General features: G+C 44.6%; 1 protein-coding gene across 1 annotated transcript; it reads right to left on the minus strand.

Moving 5' to 3' along the window:
* Nucleotides 1-5,444: 5,444 nt before the first annotated feature.
* LOC149370909 (START domain-containing protein 10-like) lies at nt 5,445-14,287 on the minus strand. Its single transcript, XM_089563520.1, has 6 exons — nt 13,982-14,287; nt 13,743-13,890; nt 13,565-13,668; nt 13,193-13,310; nt 13,042-13,094; nt 5,445-12,925 (listed from the first exon to the last, which is right to left on the minus strand). The coding sequence occupies exons 1-6, from the start codon at nt 14,135-14,137 to the stop codon at nt 12,701-12,703; spliced, it is 804 nt and encodes a 267-aa protein (XP_089419646.1). The 5' UTR covers nt 14,138-14,287; the 3' UTR covers nt 5,445-12,700.
* Between the last annotated feature and the right edge of the window lie 1,084 nt (nt 14,288-15,371).

The raw sequence follows: 15,371 nt of genomic DNA on the forward strand, positions 1-15,371 counted from the left end.
TCAAGCTCATTACTACGCCAACTGATTGTACACCTACTCCCATTGAAAATCTCAATGAGAACACCAGCTCACCATTTGAACTCCCCGAATCGCACGTGGCACTCTTCCATCTTAACTGGCGTAAAGCTCCTGGAGCAGATCAAGTCAACTACAGCATGCTTCGTAATTAACCTTCCCGACTCCAAGTTGCACGAACTACTGCACCATATTAATGATGTTTGGAAGACGAGGCACCTACCATCTATCTGGAAAAGAAGCCAATGTCATTCATGTACCAAAACCAGGCAGACCAATGAATTCACAGGAAAACCAATGAATTCACAGGCAGACCAATGATTTCAGTCAAACCTCCACCTTATATCACTCACTTTCTGCATGGGAAAGGTTATGAAAGACGCTCACTCGCCTGAAGAAACACGATCACCATTTACCCCCTACACTCGCTGACTTCCGTAAGCAAGAGTGCCGTCAAGATGTTGCTGCACGAATGTGCAAAGGCGTATATATACAGTCCCCAGTGCTGTCCAATATCACACTTTTGTGTGTGTGGACATCAAGGGAGCTTGCGACAATGTCGCCTACAGTGAAATCTTAGCGAACCTTCAGGAAACTGATCTAGGAGCCTGACCACTGAACCAATTGAACAGTAAGACTCACTGGCCCAGATAATCAGCCCTCGCCACCTGTCCCCATCAAATGGGGCACACCCCGAGGCTTGTTTCTACCCTTCAAATCATTCAACTTGGTAATAAAAAATCTTTCGGCTAAACTTGCTGCCATTTCCCATCTCCAACATTTCATATATGCGGGTGACATCACACTCTGCTGTGCCCATGGTAACCCAGTATGTCACGAAGCTACCGTCAACAAGGCCTGGACATCCACGTCAGGCACATGTTCACATCCTTGGCTTGATCTAGCAACAGGGTGGCAAAAGCATGGTGCAGATATCAACAATCCTACGACAAATAAATAACCTCCACCACATGCTCAGACGCAGTAGCTGTACCAGCCATGGACTCAGTGAACACGACCTCCTCAATATTGCGGAAGCAACAGTGTTCTCATGAGTCATGTATGCTTACCCATACCTCCACCAGACGAAAACTCAACAAAATTGAAATAGCCATCCGCAAGTGCTTACGCATGGAGCTAGGTGCCCCGCTATACGTTCAACAGACCAGCTTAAGAAAATTGAAACCGTACACTACGCCATCTATGCAGATGTCACATTCTGGTGCCGCACCGGCAACGATGCAGACGTAGAAAATGTCTCCAGGCCACAGCTGATCTGGTCCACCAGTACACATAAACCGGAGGCCTACAATGAGCCCTGGAGAATTTGTAAGCACTCATACTCAAGAACCCAAGACAACCTCTACTCCAAAACCTTTCGATCAGCATCGATAGATACGAAATCCCCAAGCCATCCGAAATTAAAATCCTGGGCCAGTATATACCACAAGGTCGGCAAAACACCATGACCGTCGAAAAGCTCACAGCAACTACGCAGCAGAAAACCAAAATGCTCTGCCACATCAGCAACAAGCACCACAAGAAAGGGACACAATACACATCTCTGGTGCTAGCTTTTTGTCATCTGTGAGATGACAAAGGCTACATTAATAAGTCCCTCATTAATGTAGACCCTTAACATTAATAAGTCTGCTCTTCTCACAATAACCAGAAAAAAGCATCAGTCGTCTTACTCTTACGTTGTTAACAACGCCCCTCTCACAAGAGTTAACAGGTATATAAATACCTCGGCGTAATAATATCTCATGATCTCAGATGGGATTCACATGTTGCCTATGTCACATCAGCCGCAGTCAAGACTCCTGTTCCTCAAATGACATCTTCAACGAGCTCCTCCTCCAACAAAACTGATTGCATACAACGCTTTCGTACGGTCGGTACTTGAATACGCGAACATTGCATGGTTTCTGCATACTAAATGTCTCATAGGAAAATTAGAAGGTATCCAAAGAATGGCAGTAAGATTTACGTTTAACAAATACAGGCCTACTGACTCACCCCTCGAACTACTCAAGAAAGCCGGCATTATCACTCTGGAAAATAGAGCTAAACTTGCACGACTAGAAATAATTTACCAGCTACTCCCCAATCAACTTAACCTTGATAAAACTAGGTACATGATGGCCTCAGAGACAAGACCGACATGTCAGACATTCAGAAACATTAAAAGAGCACATGTTTCGTACTGAATGCCTGAAATTTTTTCCACTTACAATAAGAGAATGGCATACCCTTGATCATTCCATTACCAGCAGCACATCACTAGGTATCTTAACTAAGTTGGCAGAAAATTATCTTCACTTGTAATCAAACTACAATTGTGAGCCTTTGTTAGCAGGTTCCTTTTTATTGCCTTGCCTTTATTACACCAGTGATTGTGTGTTTCTAATCTACACATATATCCCATATATTGAGTATGTGATTGTGTCCTCAACTAACTGTACATTCTGAAGATCCTATTGCTGTATCCCACAACTATTTTTATGTGTTGAACCTTAATTAAGTGCAGCACTGTAGTCACTTTATAGTGCCCTTCTGTCCTTTTTCTTGATCACTATTTCTGTCAATAATTCATTGACGTTGTTGTGGTCCTTACTATGATATGCCTTGTTCTGAACGCCCTTCCTGTTAAAATCCCCAGTGGATTGACAGTATCTCTAAATAAATAAATAATGTACGGGACTGCCTACCTGCACCTCACCCAGTCAGAAATAGTAAAACTATAACCACTAATATGGGAGGCCCACGAAATGGCACTGGACCTCCCAAAGACAGCATCAACATTGCGCCTCGTGTCTCTCAGCATCCACACACATTTCAAGAAATCTGGGAGGTGCAAAGACTGTCACAGCTCAACCACTTGGCCATCACTCGAACAGACCAGACTCTTCTGAGCAAGATACACCCCACAGTACCCTGACCAAAGGAGTGAACTTCCCCTATCGATTCACAAGAACACCTATGTCCATCAAATACCCAGAAATATGCATCCTACATTTAACGAGGAGTGAACAAGCGCCAGAGACGAAAGCCTACGCAAAAAATGGAATGGCTGCCCGTACACGCTCTACATGGATGCAGCCAGTCAAATGCAAGAGCAGATGACCATCATCATAATGAATCCTGAGGGCAAACTAATTAGTTGTTCGTCAGTGCGCATGTCCAACCCCTCATTCTAAGGAGGCGGCCATTGCGCTAGTGCTACCAACCCAAACGATAATGTTCTCACAGGTTCCCATAATTTGTGCAGAGATATTAACAACGGACTAATCCATCAAACAGGTCTCACACACTAGTCAAAACATTCTCCTAATCAAGCCTCAGTCATATGGTTTTCTGCCCACACGGAAATCATGGGAGGGAATGATGCCACTCACCAGCACACTCAAGCTGTCTTACATTGAGGTTACCCCTTAGCCGACAAGGCAAAGGAACACGTTACACAGCCCATAATGAGCTTCGCCCAACACCTACAGGCCTACAGACAGGCCAGACAGACATACCCCACACCTCAATAAACTCGACAACGCAGAAGAACACACCCTCCGAAGACTACTACAGACACTCTCATAACACCACTTAAGCTCCACTAATGGTGCCCCTCACTCTACAAACGAAATTGCTCAAAGTGTGGTAGCTACCACTAGAGAGGAAGACTGCCACGCATCATGAGGCACAGCACCACCACCGCTTGACCAACTCCTGTCAGGGCTGTGCCATACTAGAAACACCTGGATACAGCACGCCGCACCTTCTACTGATCCCAGATCTTCCATCGCCACGGGATCATCTACCCCAAATCGCCATACTGCCTATACCCTGCAACATGTACCCGAAGCAGGATTCGGCAAGCTGAAAAGCAAGAGCATATCACTTTAGGACCCCGCCTCACGATACCCATTACATGAATGTACCGCCGCGGTGGCTCAGCGGTTATGGTGCTCGGCTGCTGACCCAAAAGATGCGGGTTCGATCCCGGCCACGGCGGTTGAATTTCTTTGGAGGAGAAATTCTAGAGGCCCGTGTACTGTGCGATGTCAGTGCACGTTAAAGAACCCCAGGTGGTCGAAATTTCCAGAGCCCTCCACTGCGGCGTCTCTCATAGCCTTAGTCGCTCTGGGACGTTAAACCCCATAAACCAACCAACCGTTACATGAATGTTGCCTTTGCAGACTCAAACACTACTACTTCATCTGTAGGCCCCCGCCATCAGAAAGTCCGTCATTCACACTGGCATTCCTGATCCAACAGCAGCTTAAGCACAAGCAATTTCAGAAGCGATCCTTCCCCACCCTCGCCAAACTGACATCACAGTGCGCATGGACAGCCAGAACGCCCTCCGTGACTTCACCACCAACATACCCCCGGGACATATCCATGCCCAGCTAAACACCTACATTCACCAGGACCCAGACCTGACTGTCCTTCTGGAATGGGTCCCCAGTCATCAGGGAATAGAAGGAAATGAAAGGGCATATGCCCTCGCTCGCGAGTCGAGACATATCTCCAAGCAACCCTTCCCCTTGGACGGATGGTAACAAACCCAAGGATTAGCGGGCTATGCACCGAAAACATCGAAGAGTAAGACTGAAAGAACTACAACACTCCCGCTGCCTCCTTCCTCCCCTCCACCAAATCTTACTCGCTGCGAGTGTACTTCATTAGACTAGTGAAAACAAATTCTCTACCGTGTGATCTGTACAACCACCATATACTCAAGCACTCTGGACACCCTCACTGTCAGGTATGTGGCACCTACCCTGACAACACACACGCATCTGACCTGCCCACATGCCACACAGTCGCCACACTACCTCCAATACAGATTCCTACCCATCGAAGTACCCATTCTTGAAAGAACTTGGCCACTCCTGTTGCACCCTGCCCAATACTGTAGCCGCTGCTCATCGCCCATATCGCCCAAGTGTTGGGCTACATGGGCTCAGGCACTCAAGACTTCAGACTGCGACCCAGGCTAAGGTCAGGAAATAAGGCTTTCTTTCTCTCTCCTTGCCTAGCACAAAGAAAGGAGTGAGGCACCGGTCAGCCCTCCATTACAATTTCCTCAAAGCTCTTGCACCAAAAATAGGCCATAGCTTACCTTTTTCTCTCTATGTACAGAATAACAATGTGCTAAAGCAGCCAAACTATTGTTCCTTCTCTGCAGCTTTTCACATCATGTTGAACGGGAGCTGCTAATGGGGCATCTCTTTTCGTTTAAAAAAATTAATTCAAATATGCAGTCTTTAAATGCGAGTTTTTGCTTGGAAAAGGGGCCTTGCGGAGAAGCGGACAAAAAATGTTCACTTCAACGCTTGATGTAAACGCGACCCGCAGTCGTACTCCAATTTTGCGTTTTCTGTTGCAACGTTATTTGGGGAGAAGCATTCAAGACCAGAGGGCACCAATTTGGCAAGATGAAGCCCGTTTTATTGCGTCCGTGTATGTAAGATTCCAGAACACAACGCAAAACATAATTTATAATTTTGTTGCACCAGGAAACGTACACAAGAGTGGTGCAGAAAGCAAGTCAAAACTCTAGTGACCGGGGCGACACACTACCCGATTATCATCACAGACACTTGAAGGAATGTCAGCAACCATTTGCATTGACAGTGAGCATGTGCTGTACAGAAGCACACACATCAAAATACCTATAGTCGTGTGTGGTGTAAACGAGCTGCATGAGGCTAAGTGGAAGCCCGTAAGATTGTGTACTAGCTAAGAAACATGACTAAGTGACAAGCACAAAACACAAGAACACTACGCTTGATGAGCATAACAAAAGATGCACTGCAGCCTTGCTTAATGCGGCCGACCCCTGCCATTGTGAATGTGCACAAAGTGAAGTTACCAATGGGAAGGACACACACAGCTGTCCCATTTGAACAGCCATGGACTGCAACACCAGAGATAAACAAAAAGAAAAGACGTCAACCAAACATTTTTTCCAACATCTGGTGATGCCCATGTCACATCTAGTTGAAGTAGCTATGTGAAATAAAAGCCTGAAAAGCTGCTCCTCAAAAATAAGGAAGAGAGCCAAAACATAGATCCACGTACCCATAATCCACAGTTTCACGATTAAAGAGTACGTCGGACCACGAGTCACACCAAAAGCATACCCCTTGGGCAGAACTGCATTTTGCTCCAGCATCTCCAAAGCAGCAAACATAAGCATTTGCCTTTCTTGAGAAGTAGAAGCAGGCGTCAAAGCAGATGCACATTGCAAAGGGACTGCAGAAAAGTTCTGTGCAGAGCTTCAGAAGCTTGTACTACCAGGCCAGATTCAAATGCAAGCACACCAATGTTCTATTCCACCAATGTGCAACTCAACATAACTGGTTTCTGACGCACAGCTCAGGCAAAAGTTCATGGAAAACAGTATTAGCAAAAAAGCTTAATTTCATTAGTGTCTTTGCATGAAGCCTGGAATAGGTGCATTCAACTAAATACCGAGAGTGCAATTTTCACAGTGCAACATCAAACATCAAACGATGCTCCCTGGCTACAAAGACATAGATAGCATTTTGTCTCCAAAGTGACATTCCATAAACTTTTGACAGCAGGCGTAAACTGTGCAGGAACATTCAATGCAAAGTGGTGAACCATGCAATTTGTTCACAAAATGTAGAATGCAAAGACCTAACAGACTGTGTTTAGCGTATAGGCAGTGTTTTTATTTGATTCTGACCTGATAGTACATCTGTGATATGAAAGTCGCTGGGTCAATGAAGAAAGAAGTAGGAAGCCAAATTCAGGAATTCGACGCACCAATCCCGCACTCGGAAGATTGGTTTCATCCTGTTCTCACAATTACCATCAGACCAAAGTGCAACACCAAGGACAGCAGAATCAGCTACTTCCCTGAACAGATGCAACCAAGAAATGTTGGAACACAAGAATCACCCCAGGTGTCATTTAACAAATATACAGACACCTTGAGTGCTTCCCAACAGCTAAAAGAACAGGCAAGCAGTCATTCACCTCTCCACCTTGTTTACAGCGCACATTCTTTACAGTATCATGAATTCACCGCAGCAAAGCTCTACTGCACTACATATAATAAGGCGCCAGAAACTATATGCACAAGTTTATTAGACTAGATGTGAAAGATTACGTGCACCTATTCGCTATAATGCCATGGCAGAAAAGTGTAGCAAGATGTCTTAGCTATAAATCTTTGGCATGTGAGCTAGGAAAGGTGAACATGAAGCTTGAGCCATATACTGACAAGTATACTAGTGTGGCTAAAGATAAAATACGGACCTTCTACTACAAATGCCAAGTCATGCATATTTCATAAGGTGATGCATGATAGGTCAGGCAACTACCTATTGAATAATGCCATAGACTGTTTCAATACAGCACGACTGGTGTGCATACTGAAAATAATATCTAGTGGTATGACACACGTCAATATTCACAATAGCAGATTGTTCCATCACTAAGCTCTTCAGCACAGTAATGTTTATATAACCACACAGACAGTACGGCCTCCCCAGCTATTGCCATTGGCTCCAAAGTTTTTGTTGTTGTTGTTGCTACATGTTGTACACACAATGCCAATTCCAACATATTAATATCAAAGGCACAGAGTGAATGAAAACATAGTAATCTTGTAAAATCTTGGCCTGCTTGGACGCTGGTCAAGTTTAACATGTGCACCGGACCTGTCCCTGATGACCGTGCCGACAATCACACCTATGCCACAAGAATTAATAGGGATCACTAGTAGAGCTGTGCACGGGCTCGGGCCTTGCGGAAGTCTATTCACCTGGGCCCGGGCCGGGCTCGGGCCACGGTATATTTGTCTCGGACGGGCCGGCCTGGCTTCGCGATCGCGATTGCTCCTGCGTGGCTCCAGCCCCCTTGCTCAGAGTTTGAGCTATCACAGTTTTGGAGAAGCAAGGCAGCGACGTACCAAAAGCTTTCTCTTCTTGCCAAGAAAGTGTTAGCCATTCCGGCTACCAGTTCAAGCAGCGAGAGAAATTTCAGCGCTGCCGGGTTCATTATGCAGGGGCGCCGCACTTGCCTCAAGCCGTCATAAATGGACGATTTGTTGTTTTTACATAATAACTTGGAGTAATAACTCTCTACATGTGCCGTGTTTGCATATACTCACTAATTTTCATCTAGACCATGAGAGCCGAGCATTTTAAAAGCACTGAAATAAACTGATTTTCCTTAAATTATCTCTTTCTGTTTCGTCGTCAAATCAATTTCAGTTTTGCAGGTCGGGCCGGGCCCGGGCCGGGCCTTAACTCGGGCCGGGCCGGGGCGGGCTTAAGTTTCTTCAGTGTCGGGCCGGGCCGGGCCTCCGTCAGTAGTGTAGGGCTCGGGCCGGGCGCGGGCTGAAATTTGTGGCCCGTGCACAGCTCTAATCACTAGCACAGTGAGACCGCAGCAAAACAGCACGTGCAAATCCTTTGTCACGACAGACCTGAGGAGGAATTTAGTTCAACCGCTCTACCAATGTTCACAAGACCCATGTGCTGGCACAGCATAAAGTGAAAGCCCAATGGCAGTTAATCGTGCACAATGCTAACTGCAACCATGAGCACGCAACCTGAAGGGAGTCGTAACATGAAATGTGCTGCTCTGAGCCGTAAACATGTTGAAATACATGTACGCACACCTAGAGCTGAACGTATCTGTTGCCACATCACATAGTATACAAAACGTTTGTTTCTTCCAACTCAGTGTTACAAAGCCCACACTCTACAAGTTCTAGAACAGCTGAACCCAAACTTAACACATTTCTGGGACAATTAAGAGATAATTTCTGAGCAATGTCTGGTATGAACAAATGAGCAAAAGTCTTTGCAAAACTTCTATTAGCTTATTCTGTTTGTTTCAATCCCTGGCCATCCATTGTGATGTCCATGACATCCATCCATCCATTGTGATGTCCATGTGTGCCACTGAAAACACAAAGTAGCCATTGCCCAGTTTTCTTGTGCACAAGCACACAATAGCATGTCCCTAAATGTCCCATCCAATAGATAAACCAAAAAAAATAGGTACAGCAGGACTACATGTGACTGACCAAGAGTCATATCATCCACACCCTCCACAGAGTGTGTAACACAGCATCTTCCAACCTACTGGTAGTGTTGCTAAAAAAGGAGCAAGAGTCTCGGCATTGAAACACCACATTATGACCGAAGAGTTTTGCAGGGTTCCTCTCAAATGTTCTCAGAAAAGTTGGGCACAAACAATGTTCTATTTCACTCCAAACAGTATGCAAGTAGAGGGCACATATATGCTTTCGAAAGATGACTAACTCTTTTACAGACTGCAAGCAGCGTAAGCATCACCCCACTGCTCTGTTCAACATTCAACAAGAGTAAGCACAACAAGAGTGAATGCTTTATGCCCAAGAACCACCACTAGTCAAGGGTTGCAAAATTTCATACCAGCTGGCTGTGCCAGACTTGTTTAGACTGAGCTTTTTTTTTTTGCCTGCTGCATACACTAAAACTGCCACATGATAGTGCTTTTAATGCACCTAGACAAGAACAATCAGTTAAAAGATATATATGAGGTTCAACAAAATTAACAGCTTGCAAGATGAGCGCCAATAATCATTTTCATTCTGCAACTTTCGTGGAACATGCAACTATGTTATATACGTTACAGTTGCTGTAGCCTTTTTAACACCGCGCACAAAGTTTGACAGCATTCCAGTATTTTTGGAATAATACAAAATACATTAGAAACACAGCCTCATGTTCCTCCCTTTATGCATGAGGACATGGAGAAAAAAACAACAGCAGAAAGAACAGGAAGTATAGAATGCAGGAGCAAATTCTGGTATGACGGTTTGATGGGTCAATTCTTGTCCAAATACAGTTGATGTGCGGCTTCCAAAAAGATGCTACATGTGTCAACGTAGAGTGAAATTAACATTTTTTAAGAAATAAATAAATTTGTTATCCTAATATATAAGGCTTTTTTAAAAAATTGAGCTTGTACAGATCATAAAACAGTAAACAAACAACAAAGTGGACAAAAGCGAACCCAGATAAATTCAGCAAGCACAATTAAGTTACTGTATAAAGTTCAAAAAGCATGCAAGAATAAATATTGCCAAGAGCAAAAACCAGGACACAACCAGTGTTGAACTGCCAATCTATTTCTGCATCATGCTTAAAATTCGTTTTCCTTCTATTCTCATAGTGTTCGTAAACAGCTGACCAACACAAATATTCTCTTTGGTTCATCTCTCAATAGAACAAACAAGCAACATGAGAAACATGCCACTTGTGGCACTATACAGGCAGCAAGCTTAGACGATACTTGGGTATTTCCAACAAGGAAGCAACAATTAAAAAGACCCAAGATACCATTGCCAGCACTGTGCAATGTTTCTCTCAATCTCTCACTACCTTTTGCAGCTCACAACTTATGTCAGAATGGCTTCTGCCGCGCTGTGTCTCCACCACTGACCAGTTTTTTTGTACAATGAGGAGGATGTGCTGTTTCATGAGCACATCAGTGAAAGGTTAAAAAGACGCAACAAGAAGGTTCGCTACGAAACGTGGGCACAGTTTGTGCCTTGTCAGGCTTTCTATAACTTTAACAATGTCTAAATAAGAGGGAAAGCTGAATAGAGAAGAAGAGAGTGGCTCATACAAGAGGCTTCATAATTTAAATAATCTTACAACAACATGCCTATAACATATAGATGAAAAAGCCAGCTGCTATGCTCTGCACTCAGATGCCACCTATAACAAAATTTGTTACTCAGAACTGGGCAATGTCTCACATAGAGGCAAGGCTTTAGTTATTCTGCATAAACTCAGATTTATAAACAAGGCTGCCTTGGTTCGTTTCCAACACAAAAGGCTACTGTTTGCATCAAGAAAAAGGGAAGAAATGTCACAAAAAAAGCGAAACTGGAACAGGCAAAGTAGCACCACATATATAATTAGCCACGTCATATAACAACATACTGCCTATTTCAAAACATAGAAAGACTAATTTCTAAGATATGTGACGACACTGCACTACCCTGGTTCATTAATGCAGTGTCTGGAATGACATACCAGGCTATCATTACTAAACCAACAGTATGTTATTGTTTACACCAAAGTGATTGGGACAAGTAACCAACCATTAGGTGCAGTCTAAACACAAGCCAAAATTTGGCAGATAGTACTGGTTTTGTCATGGCTAGCGCTTAATTATGGAGTAACACAACTCTCAGGTCAAGAGAACTGCTGAGCAGTGCAACTTGTTTGTTCCATAACCACCAACTAACAACCGGTCCATGCGACCTAAGTGAGGAGAAGGCAAGACTTCCTTTCATTTTGCGTTGGCATTCAAATGCAGTCCGACCTGGCACCCACTGCTGGTGCCTGCATCACTGGCAGTGGAACTGCTCCACGCTTAGCAAAAAATAATCAGTAAAACCTGTCTGCTAAACTGCAGCCTCGGACGGAAAAAAATATTCATGTCTCTGGACCTTGGCTACACAAATAGAAAAATTCACTCGGAAAGTAATACCCGTGCCACACGCGCACAAGAAATGGCAGTAAATGCTTAAGGCCTTAAGTTTGTTAATGCCATTATTTTCGGAGTTGGTGCTACACGTCCACTTTTAATGCCATTATCGAAAGTGACGATGACGATAACGCTTGCAAGGTAGTCAAAAGTTTCATCTTAATATAAACATTCCTAATGAGCAGAATATATCGGGAATGATGTTCAAATGTAATGTAAAAACGATTTTCCAGAAAATACGGCTGTTCCTGCTTTACAAGTCGAAAAAGTAGCCATAAACTCGCATGTCAGCACATAAGTCGAGAGTACCAGTCAATAAGGCTGGTTAAAATGGCGCTCTTCGCATCGAAAATGCGGTTTAGGTGCCTCGTCTGGCTGAAAGTTAAGAATTAACAATTTTATAGTGGGCTAGGCAGTTGTAACTGACAAAGCTGCATGCTTTTCTGCGTGTGGAATGGGAACGAGAGTACACATTGCACGGGTGAATGAGTTGTGGCGAACTCAGTAGGTCGCGAATGGCAGTAAGGCTAATGCCATTAAATTTATGCGTGTGGCACCGCACGAATGCCATTAAAACTTAAGGCAGTAAGCACTTAATGGCATTAAATCTGTCCGTGTGGCACGGGTATAACAGCTTAGCAGTCACCGGTGTTTAAGAAACAACAGAAATAAGAGCATAGCGAAGCACACCCTGCCAAAAGCAAAGGGACCTGATAAAGCATAGGTAGAAAGCAGATGAAGCAACTAAATTGCAGTTTTTCACTTCATCTGACATTCTGATGCTCCTTGGCAGCAGAATCTAGGTGCCTTATTAATAACTTATTAATAACTGCACACAGTTTCCAGCAGGCTTGTAGATTAATGAAGTATCCACAAGATTAAAAAAAAAATCACCTAGATGCTTCTCTTCACAGGAACCATCGACAGTGGCTGAGTATGCAAAAGTTTCTTGTTTGTCACCTTTGGTAAACTGAATCACGTTAACAGGCACCGGGTAATTTGTGGCTTTCAGTATTGCTTTCACCGTAACACCACCCTATCGAGCAATTATGCGCAATTCAAGATTCCACACCGCAGCCCTAGATTAAACGCTGGCCTTGGGCCAAAAAACAGTACCAACAACAAACCGAACCCACCAAATTTTCTTTCCATGCAGCTACACGTTATCAAGCTCTTCAAAACAAGCAATATCTTTCTCTTCAACGAGACTTTCGTCCAAGATGTCGTCCGGTGGTTCCTCTTGTCCGTTGCTCACACAGCAGGACACGTCAAGCTTTGCCAGGTTTATCTGTTCCGGATGCAGCCAGGGCTTGTAGCCAGGCTGATGAGCCTGCTTCCAATCAGTGTACTCGAGACAAGCCTTTCGCAACTTCTTTGCCATCTACAGTGATCAAAAGCCAACATACAAGAATCTAAGAATCAAGCTCCTGTGCACGATATCAACATGTTCAAGGTGACTAATACAACCAAATGTGAACATATTTGTATGGTACTCACGTTTGGGGCAAAAATTTTTGTGAGCTTGTTCACAAAGCATGCTGGGAGCGAACCTATGGAATGAAAGTTTTCGACGTTACTTTGTAATAAAAAACACAAGAGAAAAATTGTGCTACATGAACCAGTAGCACAGAACTTTGCCCAATTTTACCTTTTGGATCACACTGAGTTACATAGGTTAGCCCCGAACCAGAGCTTCCATCCGGCTGAATGACAAGGCCAGTGAGATAGGACACAGCTCGAACAAAGCCCTTCTTTGGTGGCACAGACTGAAAATAGCAAGGCAGCACATGTTAGGGTGGTAAACAATAACTCAACAGCAGCAGATCATAACATAAAAATATTTATACACAGCACATAGAGATGGCACACTAGCTCGCATATACCTCACACAAAGGATAGCCTTCACAAAATTCTAAGAAAGAGCTAGAGAACATCTTTTAATAGTAACGCCTAACTCTGTGCTTCTCTGTTTAAACCACTGATTTCAATGATACGTCACAGAGGCAAAAATCAAGACTACCTCATGGTAAACTGAATGGTTGAGGATCAGAGACTCTTTCTCTGTTTGCAGCCAAGATCTCTGGAGAACGAAGTCCCTATTTTTGAAAGGTGGCGGAGACCGCACTGCACAGAAAACAGGTCATGTTACAAACAACGAAAGCATAGCATCGCTATTTTATGAAGAATACCGCCATCACCTGCGTAATAGCCAACGTCATTGTTGGGATTCAAGAACCCGATGTCGTAGCTCTCCAACATGTACACATCCCACTTCTTTCGGTACAACGGATCCATCAAAACGTCAAACAGTAAAGCCGGACTGACATCCTTGTACGCCGTGTGCAACTGAAAAGACACGTCACGAATGCCATTTGCTCGCCGGGTGAACACATGAGATGAAAGCATGACCACTTAATTTTAAAGCTGATCCGCTTACCTTGATCATCTTGAATTCAGTCTGCTGGGTTGACTTAGTCCATACCGTGGTGTCTTTTTTCTTGTACTCAACTTTCCAGCCGTCATGCTTCTCGGCTAGAACCCTTAGCCGTTCAAAATCTCCATCATCCGCCACGCGAACTTCGCCCACATCCATGGTACACTTCTAGTTATGATCAGTAGTCGGTGATAATCGCTGCTAAGGCAGTTTGGAAAAGCACAAATTGACCCGGTTCATTCGTGTTCGATTCTCGAGTGCGGAAAGCCGATTTTTGTAGCAGCCATGGCTTGATGCCAATGGCGATAAGAACTGCGATGGGCGCAGCAGGGCCACATTCCAGTGGCGAAACCGCGAACCCGACTTTCTTTTTGCTTTATTTCTTTGCACGAACATAAGTGTAACTTACAAAGTCGAACTAATGTAAGGAATTGAACGCTTCACCGTTGACCTCGAATTACAGTGTTGGAATTGGATTGACGACGCCCCCTTCCAAGCCGCCGCCCGCGCTCTGTTACGAAATATGTGACATCGCGAGTCAAGTTTTAATGTCGCAATGTTGGCATGTCCCAAGAGTGTCCTAAAGCTGGTTTAGCGGTGTGTTTCACTTTTATTTCTGCTGGTAAGAGGTGCCCATGGGCAGCATGCTCCTATCAGCCTGCCATCTACTTCTGGCATGTACCGCAAAACAATATCAGTACAAATACCCGCTGCATGCCCGCTGCAATGACCAGAAAGTTGCAGTGGCTCAGTAGTGACAGCTTTCAGGCGTTTAGCACGCGTTTCGACCAAAACGCAAGACACCCGGACAACTGGACGGGCGCCGCCTCTCGGCGCTTCCCTCATTACCGGAATGGGCCAGCGCCAGCCAGCGCTTTGGAGTGCGCCATGTCGTTGGTTTGTGTGGAGTTTGCTGCGGTGCTTTTAATGTAAAGGTGGTGTTGTGCGTGAATATGTCCAAAGAAACGAAGTCTAGGCAGACGTGTTGTCTTGCTGGCTGCACTAACAGCTACGCAAACTCGTCGGACGCTTCTATGCCGATTCATTTCTACCGGTTTCCATCACAGCGGTTTCCGCACCAGCGTGATCGTCGGGCGACCTGGATACGGTTGGTTCGAAGACAGAGGTACGTTTGCACGGGTTTGATTACTGTGTTGTTGTGGAAACTTTGCGGCAGTTTTTAAAATTTTGCTGTTACCGGAAGCTTTGTGCTCTCTGTTGCCCAGGGGTGACAGCACGGAAACCTGGGATCCGAAGCCGCACACCCGCATCTGTAGTCGTCATTTTGTCGGCAATCGGAAATCAGAGGAATCCAACAGCCCAAGTTACAACCCCAGCATTTTCTTGCCTGTATGCAAGGAAAGGCCGGCACCTATAGTAGGATACAACTTAA

The sequence above is a fragment of the Amblyomma mixtum genome, chromosome 1 (genome assembly GCF_055824585.1).
Source record: "Amblyomma mixtum isolate Tamu chromosome 1, ASM5582458v1, whole genome shotgun sequence".
NCBI lineage: Eukaryota > Metazoa > Arthropoda > Arachnida > Ixodida > Ixodidae > Amblyomma > Amblyomma mixtum.